Genomic DNA, 17671 nt, shown 5'->3' on the forward strand with positions numbered 1-17671 from the left:
CTGTTGATATGAAATATACATTCAGGTTTGCTTATGTATAATATAGAACTGTGATCATATGTCTCATCATTACTTCAAATAATAATAATAATTTATTTTATTTTACAGTACAACTTTGTGTGTGTGTGTGTGTGTATTTATTGTATTATTATACATTTTTTTCATTAATATTATACATTTAAAGTTCTTAATAAAAATAAATGTTTATTAGCATGTCAAAGTTGTAAAAAAATGTTTTGAGAAATGCTGCAGTTTATTAAAATCATATTTTTAGTACCTGCACTTCTCTCCATTAAAATACATGCATGAAAATTTTAATAATAATAATAATAATAATAATAATAATTTATTTTACAGTACATCTTTTCGTGTGTATTTAATGTATTGTTATATTTTTTTTACATGAATTTTCTACATTCATACAAAGTTCCTACTAAAATAAAAAATATTAGCTTTTTAATTGTAAAAATAGTATTCAGAAATGCTGCAGTTTATTGAAATCATATTTTAGTACCTGCTCTTCTCTCCATTAAAATTACATGCATTAAAATATGAAAATTTAGCTCACTGATGATGATGATAATAATAATAATAATAATAATAATAATAATTTATTTTATTTTGCAGTACAACTTTTTGTGTTTGTATTTATTGTTATATTATACATTTTTTACATTAATATTAAACATTTAAAGTTTTTAATAAAATAAAAGTTTATAATAAAAGTAAAAAAACATGTTTTGAGAAATGCTGCAGTTTATTAAAATCATATTTTTAGTACCTGCACTTCTTTCCATTAAAATACATGCATTAAAATTTAATTTTATAATGATAATAATAATAATAATAATAATATTTTTTTTATTTTACAGTACAGCTATTTGTGAGTGTATTTATTGTAATATTATACATTTGTTTACCTTAATATACATTTGTTTTAATAAAATAAAAGTTTATTCACATGTAAAACTTGTAAAAAAAATGTTTTGAGAAATGCTGCAGATTATTAAAATCATATTTTAGTACCTGCTCGTTTCCCCTTTAAAATACATGCATTCAAATTTAATTTTATAGTAATAATAATAATATTTTTTATTTTACAGTACAGCTTTTTTTGAGTGTATTTATTGTAATATTATAATTTTTACATTAATATCATACATTTATACAGAGTTCTTACTCAAATAAAAAAATTAGCCCTTTTAGTTGTAAAAAGAATAGTATTCAGAAATGCTGCAGTTTATTGAAATTATATTTTTAGTACCTGCTCTTCTCTTCTCTTTATTAAAATTACATGCATTAAAATATGAGAATTAAACTCAGTGATAATGATGATAGTAATAATAATAATAATAATAATTTATTTTATTATTTTACAGTACAATGTTTTGTTTGTGTGTGTACTTATTGTAATATTACACATTTTTAACATTAATATTATACATTTAGAGTAGGGGTCAACCAACTATCAAGGCTGATATTTTATTATTATCATATCGGTCATTTTCAAAACTGATTTGCTGATAAAATAAAGTCAAAGGCCTTTTTAATGTTAATTTTGACATTACATTTCATTTTTACACCAGACATATATACAGTTTCAAAATATTGATTTTTGGTCTAATTGATCTGTATCGACCCTGAAAAATAATGTGTTTAGAAACACTGTAGTTATTGAAATCATATTTTTAGGACCTACATTTCTCTCCATATTCAAATATGAAAATTAAACTTGCTGATATCACTCCGAAAGGTCATAGATGAGGAAGTGTCGCCCTGCCGTGGCCTGTTTTTATTTATACTCGTGCGAGTGTGAAAGCGTTCACGACCGCACGCTCTCCGAGGAGGGTTTTTTCATTATTGTGCTTTATAAATAATTTATAAATGTAAATTTATAAATAATGATCTGACTTTTGGAGCTCATTAATAATTGATGTGTCGTGGTGGAGGATAATGGGATTCTTGAGAGCAGGTTCCTATTCATTTATCACCGGTGATCACTGATAATGCAATGGGCGGAAGATTTATATGGTAAAACTAATGGCATTTCAGGAAGACCACTGAGATATGAAGCTTTTATTAGATCCACCTGATCTGTCATGTGCAATTATATCAGACAACATTAATATTACAGACGTATTTTGTTAAAATAAGCACAACTGCCTCTCATGTTCAACCAGAAAATGCTGGAGTAGTTGAAGTTTCTCGCTGAATGCCTTCATGAGATCCACAAAACCTTTATTGAAGCCTCTATATCAGCAGCTTTGTGTTTATAAATACCCATATAATGAATGTTTATCTGTATTTTCAGTGACGTGCGTAAATTCAAGGACACGAAGAAGCACTTTGATAAGGTGAGGGAGGATCTGGAGATCGCACAGGTGAAAAACGCCCAGGCGCCTCGAAACAAACCCCATGAGGTGGAGGAAGCCACCAGCACCCTCAATTTCACCCGCAAGTGCTTTCGACATCTTGCGCTGGACTATGTGTTGCAGGTAATGTATAAACACTCATCTGCTCATCATCTCCAGTCTATCTCCAAGTGTTTTATATACATCTGTTTTCCCCCATATAGATCAATGTCCTTCAAGCCAAAAAGAAATTTGAGATCTTGGATGCGGTGAGTGTCAGTGATGTGTTTTACTGTGGTGTGTGTGAATGTGTTTATTGTGGATTCTGCATCATCGGTGTCTGTCTTGTCTTGTACAGATGTTATCCTTCATGCATGCGCAGTACTCCCTGTATCAGCAGGGCTACAACCTCCTGGATGAGATTGACCCCTACATGAAGAAACTGGCCGCTGAGGTGAGCAGTGTTGTTTTCCACATACGCTATTGATTTTTGTCTGAGTGCTGGCGGCCAATTTGGCCATTGATTCAGTTAGGAATGAACAGGTATGAACAAATTTAAAGTTTTTTTTTTATATATATGTATTATTATTTAACAAATTAATTAATTATGTTAAAATTATTTATTTAATTATTTATATATATATTTATTCAGTAATAAATTAATCATTTACATTATGTTATATATTACATTTATATTTTGCATATTTAAATTATATTACATTTTTATTTGATCAATTATGTACAAATATTTCTTTAATTCATGAAATATTTATTTTATATATATATATATATATATATATATACATATAATTAATTACTTAAATATATATATTTATATATATATATATATATTATTATTATATTTAATATATAGTTCTTTCTAGTAATAAATTTATTATATATATATATATATATATATATATAGATATTTAATATGTAGTTAATTCAGTAATACATTCATTATTTATATTATATTATATTATATTATATATTACATTATATACATTATTTAATTCAATATTTATTTGTTTATTTTTATATATATATATATATATATATATATATATATATATAATTCATTATTTAAAATATATATAAAATCATTATATGTAATATATAATTCATTCAGTAATAAATTCATATATTATAGTATAGTATATTACATTGTACATTATATTTTGCATTATTTTAAATTATATTTCATTTTATTTTATTTGACAAATTCATCAATTATGAAAAATATTTATTACATTATTTATTTATTTTAATTATTTTTATAAATATAAAATATATATATATATATTATTATTATATTTAATAAATGTAGTTCATTCAGTAATAAATTCATTATATTATATTATATTATATTATATTTTGCAGAATTTAAATTTAAAGTGGTGTTTTTTTACATTTATTTGACAAATTCATTAATTGGGTAAAAATATATTTTTTTATATCTTATTTATTTCATATTTCATATATATTATATAATTCAAATATTTATAATTTAGTCAATAATGTGTCATGTATAAAATGTATTAATGTATTTAAAAATTGTATTAACAATTAGTAAAACTTGTTAAAATTAAATTTTAAATTTACATTTTTTAATCTGTTATTTATTTATTTATTTTACAGTAGTTAATGTCATATACAGACCTTTTATTTGCATGACATTTTGTAGGATTTGCAGATTACCGTTATAAAGCATAAACACATTTTTTTTACTTCAAACCTTAATATTAAAACTAATTTTAATGAATTTGTTTTAATGTTGAGGTTTTGCGAAATGACCACTAAACTCATGTCCAGACCAAGATAAAACAGAACAAAAATACTATAAAATAATATAAAATGATTTTATACAAATTTAAAACAAGTTTTAATGACAAAACTATTCAAATACATTTTTTTGTCTCTGAGACAAAATAAATATTTCAGCATCCAAACAAGAAATAATACAATACTGTATCATTCAAAATGTTCAAATTTTGTTTTTAGCAGCCAAAATGATGCTGTTTAAGCCCTGAAAACACACATTCACCTCAGAGCAGATCTGATTTCTGTCTAATTAGTTTATCGATCAGCCACATTACATCACTAACTTTAGTACTAAACCTACCATCACATCTGAAAGTGCTGTGCTACAGTGAACAGACAACCAAAGCCTGTGGATAATGAACATGATCATGTTTTCCTAATGCACGAGACGACAGCAAACTTGCAATGACGGATTGTGTGTCTTGTCACAGCTGGATCAACTGGTGATTGATTCAGCGATGGAGAAGAGAGAAATGGAGCATAAACATGCCACGATTCAGCAGCGGGTAAGAACAGACACACAAACACATACAGCGTACCCTAAAATCCACTTGTTTGACTGTTATTAAAGACTCTCTGACAAATACCACAGCTGACTCACATCTAATGGCAGAATTAGACTGTTAAAAATGCTAATCCTCTAAAGAAAGTAAGTGTTGAGAATTCTTCACACTGGAGTTAGTGATAGAGGATTATTCATGCTTTAATTGGACTAACTCTAATTCCTTTTCGTAGCAAAGTTTGCAAAACTAGGTTAAATTAGAAGAAAACATCAACTTGCCGCGATGCAAGTTCGAGTCTCGCCTGCATCGTATTCCTAACTTCTTTCCATTTTCGAAACGCTAAAAGGAAGAACGAATGTGGACTTTATCCCTGAGTTATTTAAAGATACTCAATTTCCTTTAGTGTTTGTACTCTGGTGCTTCTGGCAGGAGTAGAAAAGATCTTCTGTCCTCGAATGTTCCAGTTATTAATGATGTTGAGCAGGCAGGAGGTGGATATATTTTGGGCGAACAGAAAATAGAGCTCGCTGAAGTTGCTTTAGAAGATTTTCGGCAAGTGCTCTGACAGCTCGACTTGTGTTTTCTAACAGCTTCAGATACCTAGTTCATCACCTTTCTGTGAGAAAAACATTTATAGACAGATATCTCCATTATATTTGCTGCTGTATCATGAGTCTCATGGACACCTGAACTCAGACTTAGTTGCTAAATAGATATTTGTAAGAAATTTTCTGTTCTATATTTGTAATAATTTATTATTAGTAGTTGTAGTAGTAGTAGTGTTGCCAACAGCAGTGCTATAGTACTGTTACAGTTTTTTTGACATGGTTTTATTTTTATACTTTCAGTTTAAATTTTAGTTACATTTTTGGTCATTTTCTTAGGTACTTTTGTAGTTTTGTTAATATTATTATTCAGGTTTAATTTATTTTATTTTATTTTCTGGGTTTCGTTCTGTTTTAGTTTTTATTAACTTTATTTACAGATTTTAGTGCTTGTACTTAAACTAAGCAAAAATCACCTGAAATAAGTAGTGCTGTCAAATCGATTAATTGCAATTAATCACATCCAAAACAGAAGTTTGTGTTTAATAATACACATATGTGTGTACTGAGTATATTTATATGTATATATAAATATATACACATTTATATCTTTATTTATATATATATATATATATATATATATATATATATATATTTTAAGTTTTTTTAATATTTAAAAATATTTATATATATGTTTTTATATATTTATTTAGGTTTTAATATTTAAAAATCTTTATATATATTTAAAATATTTATAAATAACTTATTTCAGGTGATTTTTGCTAAGTTTACGTAAACACACTAAAAACTGGGAATAAAATGAGTAAAAATAAAATGAATATAAAAATATATATGACATAATTCTTAAATATATACATGTATGTGTATATATTTGTATATGTATATAAATATACACATCACACACACAAACGTGTATTATTAAACACAAACTTTTATTTTGCATGCAGTTAATTGCGATAAATCGATTTGACAGCACTAATATAAGATATTCACAGTACACACACATTATGTGTATTGTTAAACACAAACTTTTATTTTGGATGCAATTAATTGTGATTAATCGATTTGACAGGACTACTTATTTTTGCTGATTTTCATTAAGATTAAGTAGATGCACTGAAAAAAGGGAATAAAATAAGTAAAAACTAAAATAGAATGTTTTTAAAACTGAAATAAAATAAATTAAACCTGAGTAAAAATATATAAAAAAAAAACAATAAAAATAAAAAAATATTATATTTTATTAAATCATATAAAGTGTAAATATATATTACATATAATTCTTAAATATATACATGGATGTGTTCATATTTGTATATGCATATAAATATACACAGTACACACACATATGTTATGTGTGTTATTAAAAGCAAACTTTTATTTTGGATGTGATTAATCATGATTATATATATATATATATATATATATATATATATATATATAAATTAAATCTTAATAATAATATATAAAAATACAATAGTATATAATATATATATATTTTTTCTTAAATATATACATGTATGTGTGTGTATTTATATTTTAATTTATTTCCGTTAACAAAAATGTTAGTTTTAGTTTTTAAGAAAATGGCCCTGCAAAACAATAGTATATTTCAATTAAATCAATATTGCAAAACACAGTGAAAGAGATCTTTTATGTTATTTTGTGAAGTGCAAAGATATTTTCGGGTTATTAATTTTTTTGTTTAAATAATTAATGGGAAACACTGAGTTTGTGCATGTTTTTGTCCCAGTATAACATGTCAAATTATTTCTGATCTTCATTTTTATTCTGTTTTCTTCCATACGGTGTTCTGGAATTGTCTTCATCCTGATTTAGACACTGTTACAGGTGAGTTTTTTGCTCTAAACCTCAACAAATATGGCTTATAAAAATCTGTAAACATTTTTAAGTGACTTTCAAGATGGAGGCTATAAATAATTAATCTGCACTCTGACATTTCCCGATGTTTTTTAATGGGATAAAAATGTAGTTTGGCTCATAATTCTGACCCAAATCCTGTGTTGTGTAACTGATGATATAATTACAGTTCAGTGAGACTGATTGATTTGTCCTACAAACGTATCTGGCTTATGTAACAGCTGATGGCTGTCCCATCATCCTCCACTCAACACAGAAATAATTCAGTAGATGCTTCTCCCTCTATGGATTTTTTTCAGCATCTTATTGTGGTTGATGAGAAGAGCAGACGTTTCTCTTTGTGCATTGTTTAAGAGATGCTTTCTGGGATTGCTTGGGATGCGGTTGATCTCAAGAAACGCTCACAATCCATCACAGCAATTACCCGCAAACCATGGTGACAGTATTGGGCTGATGGCATCAGTGAGGAACATATGGTCTCAGAGCCACTTTAAAGGAGAAACTTGCCCATAATTACATAATGTTGTGATTTTTAAGCCACAGAAGCCTGTTCTGTTTCTGAGTAATTGTCTAAGATCATGTCTTTCTGTCTGTCACAAATCCTCTGGTAGTTCTTACGAAACCGCTTGTTTGAAAGTGTTTTGACGTGTCTTTCTCACCGCAGAGTGGTCTCTGGACATCAGTTAAACCTATTATTGACCCACAGGAATCGCTGGAAAGGGCAGAACTTAATAGATTCAGAGCTACAAACAGGAGGACGTGATTGGAATTGATCTTTTCTGTTAGCCTAGCCTAGCTTTTTTGGTGAAATGCATATTTTTTTGTGCAATATTGAACTTTTTTTTTATGTTTTGAGAAAATGTGATTGCCAGGGTGTTGGTAGGTGGTTGCTAGGGTGGTCTGAATGGTTGGTTACTGGTCCAAGTTAAATAAGCCCACCAAAAATTCTCTTTCTGCGTAAAGTGGTTGCTAAGGTTTCCTGATTTCTAACTGAGTTCAAAATAGCCCAGTCGCTTTCTGGGTTGTTAAATGGTTTCTACGGTGCTCTGAGTGATTGTTAGGTGGTTGATTATTGGTCCAAGTCGAAAAAGCCCACGCCTAAGTCTCTTTCTGGGTTAAGTGGTTGCTAGGGTGTTCTGGGTGGTTGCTAGGTAGTTGCTTACTGGTCCAAGTCGAAAACGCCCACCTAAAAGTCTCTTTCTGGTTTAAATGGTTGCTGTGGTTTTCTGAGTGGTTGCTAGGGTGTTTTAAGTGGTTGCTAGATAGTTTCTTATAGGTCAAAATCTAAATTGCCCACCCTGATGTCTCTTTCTGGATTAAGTGGTTGCTATGGGTTTTCTGAATGGTTGCTAAGTGGTTGCTAGGGTGTTCTAAGTGGTTGCTAAGGTGTTTTGAGTGGTTGCTAGGTAGTTGCTTACTGGTCCGAGTCAAAATAGCCCACCCCAATATCTCTTTCTGGATTAAGTGGTTGCTACCTTTACTTTGAGTGGTTGTTAAGTGGTTCCTAGGTAGTTCTGAGGGTGTTCCGAGTGGTTGCTAAGTGATTGCTAGGCTGTTTGGAAAGGTTGCTAGGTAGTTGCTTTCCGGTCTAAGTCAAAACAGCCCACTTAAGTCTCTTTCTGGATTAAGTGGTTGCTACCTTTACTTTGCTAAGTGGTTCCTAGGTGGTTGCTAGGGATTTCTGAGAGGTTAGTCATTGCTAGGGTGTTCTGAATTGTTGCTAAGTGGTTGCCATGGTGTTTTAAGTGGTTGCTAGGTAGTTGCTTACTGGTCCAAGTCAAAATTGCCTACCCTAATGTCTCTTTCTGGATTAAGTGTTTACTACGGTTTTCTGAGTGGTTCCTAGGTGGTTGCCAGGGGGTTCTGAGTGGTTGCTAAGTGATTGCTAGGTGTTTTAAGTGGTTGCTAGGTAGTTGCTTACCAGTCCAGGTCAAAAGAGCCCAACCGCCTCTTTCTGGATTAAGTGGTTGCTACCTTTACTTTGAGTGGTTAAGTGGTTCCTAGGTGGTTGCCATGGTGTTCTGAATTGTTGCTAAGTGGTTGCCATGGTGTTTTGAGTGGTTGCTAGGTAGTTGCTTACTGGTCCACATCACATTAGGGCCCACCCTAATTTCTCTTTCTGGATTAAGTGTTTGCTATGGTTTTTTTTTTTTAAATGGTTGCTAAGTGGTTCCTATGTGGTTGCTAGGGTGTTTTGAATGGTTGCTAAGTGATTGCTAGGTGTTTTGAGTGGTTGCTAGGTAGTTGCTTACCGGTCCAGGTCAAAAGAGCCCAACCATCTCTTTCTGGATTAAGCGGTTGCTATGGTTTTCTGAGAGGTTGCTAAATGGTTCCTAGGTGGTTGCTAGGGACTTCTGAGAGGTTAGTGGTTGCTAGGGTGTTCTGAATTGTTGCTAAGTGGTTGCCATGGTGTTTTAAGTGGTTGCTAGGTAGTTGCTTACTGGTCCACATCACATTAGGGCCCACCCTAATTTCTCTTTCTGGATTAAGTGTTTGCTATTGGGTTTTTTTTAAATGGTTGCTAAGTGGTTCCTATGTGGTTGCTAGGGTGTTTTGAGTGGTTGCTAAGTGATTGCTAGGTGTTTTGAGTGGTTGCTAGGTAGTTGCTTACCGGTCCAGGTCAAAAGAGCCCAACCGTCTCTTTCTGGATTAAGCGGTTGCTACGGTTTTCTGAGAGGTTTTTTTAAATGGTTCCTAGGTGGTTGCTAGGGTCTTCTGAGAGGTTAGTGGTTGCTAGGGTATTCTGAATTGTTGCTAAGTGGTTGCTAGGGTGCTTTGGGTGGTTGCTTGATTGTTGCTAACTGGTCCACATAAAAATTGCCCACCCTAATGTCTTTTTCTGGATTAAGTGGTTACTTAGGGTTTTTTTAAATGGTTCCTAAGTGGTTCCTAGGTGGTTGCTAGGTTGTTCTGAGTGGTTACTAGGTAGTTGCTTACTGGTCCAAATCAAAATTACCTATCCTAATGTCTCTTTCTGGATTAAGTGTTTACTACGGTTTTCTGAGTGGTTGCTAAGTGGTTCCTAGGTGGTTGCCAGGAGGTTCTGAGAGGTTGCTAAGTGATTGCTAGGGTGTTTTGAATGGTTGCTAGGTAGTTGCTTACTGGTCCAAGTCAAAATTGCCCACCCTAATGTCTCTTTCTGAATTAAGTGGTTGCTGTGGGTTTTTTTTTTAAATGGTTGCTAAGTGGTTCCTAGGTGGTTGCTAGGGTGTTCTGAGTGGCTGCTAAGTGGTTGCTAGGTAGTTGCTTACTGGTCCAAGTCAAAATTGCCCACCCTAATGTCTCTTTCTGAATTAAGTGGTTGCTACAGTGTTCTGAGTGGTTTCTAAGGTGTTCTGAGTTCTCAATTTCAAATAAGCAGAAGTAACGTTTTCTATACTGATTTTTTTTCTGTCTGTAGCACCACAGTGAGGCATATTGTGATTCTGGCATGCTTATCAAACTATGACTGCTGTTAACGGCGATCTGACACATGCGCTGCTGAATCATGAACAGATATCAGGTCTGTGTGTGATTTCAAAACGGAAGATATTGACATGAGTTACAGCATGTGTTTAGTGAAGATCTGCAGGATCACCCCCAGACGTCTCAGAAGGAAGAGAGTGTCACCTAGTATGTGATGTGGAGATTAATGCTGTCTCACAGATGGATTAATTGTATGGTGTTGCTGTAATTACAGTAGATGGAGATGCTCTTGTTTTAAAGTGAGCATGACACTCTTGAAGTCTCCATTGATCTCCATTGATGTGTCTCCCAGCAAGTCAAACTGCAGTTCTTATGTCTTCACAGCACTCCACTACAAATAAGACGCCCTAAATTTGAGTTTTAATATTTCATCCTGTGTTTTTATCCCGCTGGAATACTTTAAACTTTGATAGACTTTGTAGTTGAAACAGATGATGGCTTTTATAAGCTCACACGTCATCGGCAGCTCCTAAAATAGCACCGCTAGTCTTCTGCAGTCTTACAATGTTTTGTGAGATGCTGCACACGAGATTCTTCAGCCGCAGCTGACAGGTATTGAAATATTCTGCTTTTAATTGCATATTTTACAGACTAAAATTTGCATTTTTGGTTAATTGCTCTTTTAAGTGATAACTTAACACTGGAGGTTAAATGAAGCTTAGTTTTGTTGTGATGGCATGATGGGTCATGAACTGAACATCAATGATTTATTAAAAAATAGTGTTTTTGCTATATATAAACTATTTTATATATTTAAAATGTATTTTAAGCAAATATTAATATAAAATTAATTGTATATATATTATTATATTATAGTTTCATGACATTTCTAACAGTATTTGTATATACATACTCTTTTTTGCAGTTTGTTATAGTAATATTTTATATTATTGAAGATGTTTATATTTTTATATATTTATTTTATATGTAATGTGTTTTTTATTTTTATATAACATTACATGTATTCTTAAATATTTAAATATAGTTTAATGACATTTCTAACTATTTGCATGTAATAATCTGTTTGCAGTTTGTTATAATATTTAATATTTTTAAAGAAATGCTTTGTGTATTTTTAATATTTATTTTATATATCATATTTTAAAAAATATTTAAATATACTTTATTTCTAGCTATTTGCATATACATATGTTTACAGTTTGTCATAATATTTAATATTTTTAAAGAAAGCTATTATTTGTTTTATGTATTTTTATATTTTTAACATATTTTATATAGCTATATTAAAAAATATATATATATAGTTTAATGATATTTCTAACTATTTGCATGTACATAATCTGTTTGCCGTTTATAATATTTACCATGTTTTGTTGTTTTTACATATTTATTTTATGTAAGCTTTTTTTTTTTTTTTTTACTTATTATTTTATTTTTACTTTTTACTTTTTACAAATATTTTAACATAGTTTAATGACATTTCAAAGTCTTTGGATATACATATGTTTGCAGTTTTTTTTAAAGAAAGTTATTATATTTGTTTTAAATATTTAATATTTATTTATATAATTAATTTATATATTTTATATAACATTATTTAAATATTTAAAATATTTATATGTAATTTATTGACTTCTTAAGTATTTGCATGTACATAATCTGTTTGCAGTGTATAATATTTTACATTTTTTAACAGTTATTATTTATTTAAATTTTTTTTTTTTGCATATTTATTTTATATAACCTATTTAAAAATATATTTAAATATAGTTTAATAACATTTCTAACTCTTTGCACACGTTTGCAGTTTATTATTAAAGAAAGTTATTGTATTATTAGTTTTATTTATTTATATAAATATATTCATTTTTATATTTTTTTATATATCATTATACATATTTTTTTGTATTTAAATATAATTTATTGACATTACTAACTATTTGCATGTACATAATCTGTTTTAAACAGTTATTATTTATTTTATGTTTTTTTTTTTTTTTTTCCATATTTATTTTATATAACTTAAAAATATATTTAAATATAGTTTAATGACATTTCTAACTCTTTGCATATACATATGTTTGCAGTTTGTTATTAAAGAAAATTATTACATGTTGTGTATATTTTATATTTATTTGTATAAATATATTTTATATATTATGTGTTATTTATTTAATATAACATTATATATTTTTAAATATTTAAATATAATTTAATGACATTTCTAACTATTTGCATGTGCATAATCTGTTTGCTATTTGTTATAATAATATTTAATATTGTTAAAGAAAGTTTTAATGAAGTCCCATCAGAAGTGTGCTGCGTTAGTGTCTGCACAGTGATTTCTGCGGTCCGGTGTCGGGTGTGTAGCGCGTGGGCCGTCAGCTGTATGTTAATGAGCTGTAGCTCAGGCAGTGGGCAGCACTGGGCAAGTGGAGTCGCACATGATCGCCCCTGCTGAAGCTCCACGGCTGACTGTGAGAGCTGCCAGGCTGCGTGACTCACACACAGCGCATTGAATGCATGCTCGGTTGGGCTGCACACTCGTTTAGTTGAGCTCAGCCACTTCTAGGGGATGCAATGATTTTAAAATACATCAAACATTTAAGGATGAAGATCTTTGGCAGGTTAGACTTCACTTTGGTGAGTTGGTGCATTAATGCAGTTGGTTATTCTCTTAAGATTTTGTAGCCGTATAGAATATAGTGGTAAAAAGACTAAACATAGTTTCCTTTTCTTACCTATTACTCTTGAATTTCTTGAATATTCATACAATATAAAGACATGCATTTATTTTAGTTTAGCTTAGTTTAGTTTAGTTTTGCAGTTAAGTATCACTACAAATGTATTAGCCCATGTTGTTTTGACTGTTGTTTTACATTCAGAATCTGTTCTTTATGTTAGATTGTGTGTTAGTTTAATATAGGATTGTGTAATATTATATTGTTGATTTTCTGTATAGTTTTGCGCATATGAATATGAATTTATAATTTATGCACAAAATGCAAATCTATTTATAATATATAATGCAAAAAATAGCAAAAAATTATAGATTTTTAAAATATTTTTTTAAATATATAAATATAACTTTTATACAGTGTATGTGAATATTATTAAACTACATTTTAAATGTTTTTAAAAAATGTTATACTATGCTATGCTATGTAATGTAATGTTATATTAAATAAATATGTAAAAAATATAAACAAACATAAAACAAATATCTATTTAAAATAATAAATATTATAACAAACCACAAACAGTTTATGTATGCAAAATCATTAGAAATGTCTTTAAACTATATTTAAATATGTTAAAACATTTATGCTATATAAAATAAAATAAAAAAATATATATATATATATATAAAATATATAAATATAATAGCTTTAATAATATTATTATATAAATTTCATATGTATATGCAAATAGTTTGAAATGTCATTAAACTATTTTTAAATATTTTCCTTAAAAATATAGTTTTACAAAATAAATGTCAAAATATATAAATACGTAAAACATAAATAGTAACTATATTTAAAAATATTAAATATTATAACGATTATGCGCATGCAAAAATGTAGAAATGTCATTAAACTTTAAATATTTAAAAAGTACATTACATATATTTAAATAAATATAATAACTAATGTGTACACTGCAGATATATTATGTATATGCAAATAGGTAGAAATGTGATTAAACCTATTTATTTAAAATATTTAAATAAAATATATAGTTATACAATATGTATAATAACTTTATTTAAATATATATACATTATATATAATTACATAAATAACAACATAAATAACTGTATTTAAAAATATAACAAACTGCAGATTATGTACATGCAAATATGTAGAAATGTCATCAAACTATATTTAAATATTTTAAAAATATCTAATGATCTAATGTTAATGTAAAAGTACATTACATATATGTAAATAAATATAAAAATACATAAAAGAAATATAATAACTTTAATTCTGTGTGTGTGTGTGTGTGTGTGTGTGTGTGTGTAAATATATATATATATATATATATATACATACTGTACATACACACAAACTGTATATATATATATATATATATATATATATATATTTCCCCTGAGTCTTTTTACTTTTTAATAGATTTAAAGGTATGGAGCCTAACTGCATTAAATCCATGTGTATTTAAGTGTGTGGGAACATGGCAGAGCAGCGTAGCAAGTGAAAGGGAGGGTGTTTTCTGTACCATTCAGATCCTGAGTGAAGCATTTAGTCTGTGGCTGTAAGGAAACACAACTGAATGGATGTGAATGTTTGACCAGTCCCCCTGCTGTGGATTTGGGTAAAATGAGTGACTATAAATAAGCCTTATTGTCACGACCAGTTTGAGCAGAAGAAAAGACTAGATCTTTACATTTTCTGAAGCAAATGCACCACACCACAATACTGCAGTGCTGTGGGGGTTTGCTGAGTGTATTCTGGGTGGCAGTTGTTTGCTTTTATTTTTTCCATGGTTATATTAAAACAACAGCGCCTCACGTATTTAATCATGGAACATCGAATGATGTTGCGCAATCTTGTTTAAGATGCAAGAGCGCAGTGTTTGTGTTCAAAGAGCTCTTTCAGCAAAACGTCCATTCTCTGTCAGACCTGCTGCTGAAGTGTTGAAGCGGCTTTATCTCGAGGCCTTCAGAGAGTTCACGAGAGGCCAGGACGCTTTGAAAGTTTTGACAAAGCCACAGACAGATAGGAAGCCGAGGGCTGAGACTTTTCAAGGGTGTTTGTTTGGGTTGTGAAATGATCTAGTTAATGAAGACGTGATGAGTGACCCAGTTTATCTCTAATCAGTGCGGCTTTCATGAAGGGTTTACGGTTCAACTGTTTTTGCTCAGAAATTGATAGAAATACATACACACATTGGATTAAATGTGATGTGACAAGTAGAAAAACTGAAATAATATTTTTTTGTAAAACATACTTTGAAAAGATATTTTTTACAGTGCAGTTTTGATTGTATTGCTGAAAAGCTGCTCTTTAAGACATGTTTCTTTGAAGTATCAACTTAAATGTCTTGAATGTTTCTCCTAAAATTCTTTGGAAATTGACACAAATAAGGCAACTGTTGACATACAATAAATGAAAGAGCTGTAAAATGAAATATGGATAGCAGCAACCAGACAAAGTTTGGAATAATTAAGAGAATTATATATAAACTTTATTTTTAATTAATTTATTTTTTTTAAGAAGTAACAGTTGGAAAAAACTGTAATGTTGTGAAATATTATTACAATTCAAAATAACTGTTTTCCATGTTATTTATTTATTTATATTTTATATAATTCATTTCTGTAATTGTAAAGCTGAATTTTCATCAACATTACTCCAGTTTCCGGCGTCACATGATCCTTCAGAAATCATAATAACATACTGATTTGCTGCTTAGTTATTAGTTATTTCAGTTATTGCTAAGTTATTTTTGGTGCACAATTGTTAATAATGATTCTTATTATAATCTGTGTGCATTTTTTTCAATAGAATGTTTTGAATTCTATTTATCTTTGATAAATAGAAAATTAAAAAATAATAATAATTTAACAAAATAAAGAATAATATGTATATAATACATGTAATGTGATATAATATATATATTTATTTATTTATTTATTTTAAAATCACACTTACTCATAAATAGCATGAACTATTAAATATCTAATATCATGATCCACTGAAAAACCCTAATATTCCAATTAACAGTGTTATTAAATAATTTGTATTATTATTATTATTATTATTATTATTATTATTAATAACATTTATTTCAAATATTAATTAATAAATAGTTGTGTTATGGAAGTATTTTAATTATATTTGTTAAATAATAACTGAGTAAGTTAATGACGGTAAAAGTAATATAAAACTAAAATCAGGGTAAATGAGCATGAACTATTAAATATTCAATATTGATATCCATCAAAAAACCCTAATATCTCAATTAACAGTGTTATTAAATTATTTCTTTATTTTATCTATCTATCTATCTATCTATCTATCTATCTATCTATCTATCTATCTATCTATCTATCTATCTATCTATCTGTCTGTCTATCTATCGATCATCTATCTATCTATAACATTTATTTTAATTAATTTAAATATTTATTATAATACTATTATAATATAATAATTATAATATTTAAATATTATAAATATTATGTATAATATTATTATTATAAATATTTAAATAAATGTAAAAAATGACAACTAAAATATATATTTCTTTGTACAATTTAAATTTATTTAAATATGTAGAATAACAATATTATTACTATTATTTATAATATTAAAATAAAATAATAATTTAATTTAATATATGTGTTTCTAATTAATTATTACAATTATTAATATTTATTTATTTATTTATTCATTTATTTATTCATTTATTTATTATTTCATTTATTTATTTTATTTTTACCCTCCCAACTTTAGAATGGTAAAGTTATGATCTTTGAGCTGAGATCTTTTCTGAAATGCTAGAGGAGACATCAGGAGGTGTTTTTCCTTTCAATTTGCACTTTGCTGAACTTTCTCATTCAATACTGTACTTATATTAAAGTCTTCCTGTCGAATCACTTCCGCCCGGTGCATTCAATGTCTCGTTGAGTGTATAATGGTATACCATTAAGTACATGTGATGGCTAAAATGTTAGCCTGGCTGACAGCGTATCATTCCTCCACTCAGAGATAATCAATATAAATGACCTGAACGGAGGAGGTTGTTGCCATAAGGACCTCCTATGATGATTCACCTCTCACATACAGGCTTGAGAGCATTGAGTGTGCTGCTGAAACAGGAATTGTGAGTGGTGAGTGTGAATATGTGAAGCTCATCGGCGGTAATAGGGGTTGGATAGGTTCACATGCTTACGCAACAGCTTGCGTCATCTTCAAAAAGCTCTGGTGGGACATCTGAGAGCGCTGGATGAATCACTCATAGTGTTGTAGATACATAGAGAGAAAGTGTTGTGTGTGAATTTGTGCATCTGCTCTACTTACAACCTCTTGTTTAATAATGAAGCACTACTACAAACAGAATATAATGTGTTTTGATGCATTGGTTGTCTGAGCTTATT

At 28.9% G+C, this 17671-nt stretch overlaps 1 protein-coding gene across 2 annotated transcripts in view; it reads left to right on the plus strand.

The window, feature by feature from the left end:
* The window catches only part of acap3a (ArfGAP with coiled-coil, ankyrin repeat and PH domains 3a), a 95318-nt gene that overhangs the window by 56521 nt on the left and 21126 nt on the right, over positions 1–17671 (plus strand). For both annotated transcript variants that reach the window (XM_051096591.1, XM_051096593.1), the window contains exons 6-10: positions 2312–2495; positions 2576–2620; positions 2710–2805; positions 4604–4678; positions 7081–7092. In XM_051096591.1, coding sequence (XP_050952548.1) covers positions 2312–2495; positions 2576–2620; positions 2710–2805; positions 4604–4678; positions 7081–7092 — 412 coding nt within the window. The remainder of the gene's footprint in view (positions 1–2311; positions 2496–2575; positions 2621–2709; positions 2806–4603; positions 4679–7080; positions 7093–17671) is intronic.

Source organism: Labeo rohita, chromosome 23 (genome assembly GCF_022985175.1).
Source record: "Labeo rohita strain BAU-BD-2019 chromosome 23, IGBB_LRoh.1.0, whole genome shotgun sequence".
Taxonomy (NCBI): domain Eukaryota; kingdom Metazoa; phylum Chordata; class Actinopteri; order Cypriniformes; family Cyprinidae; genus Labeo; species Labeo rohita.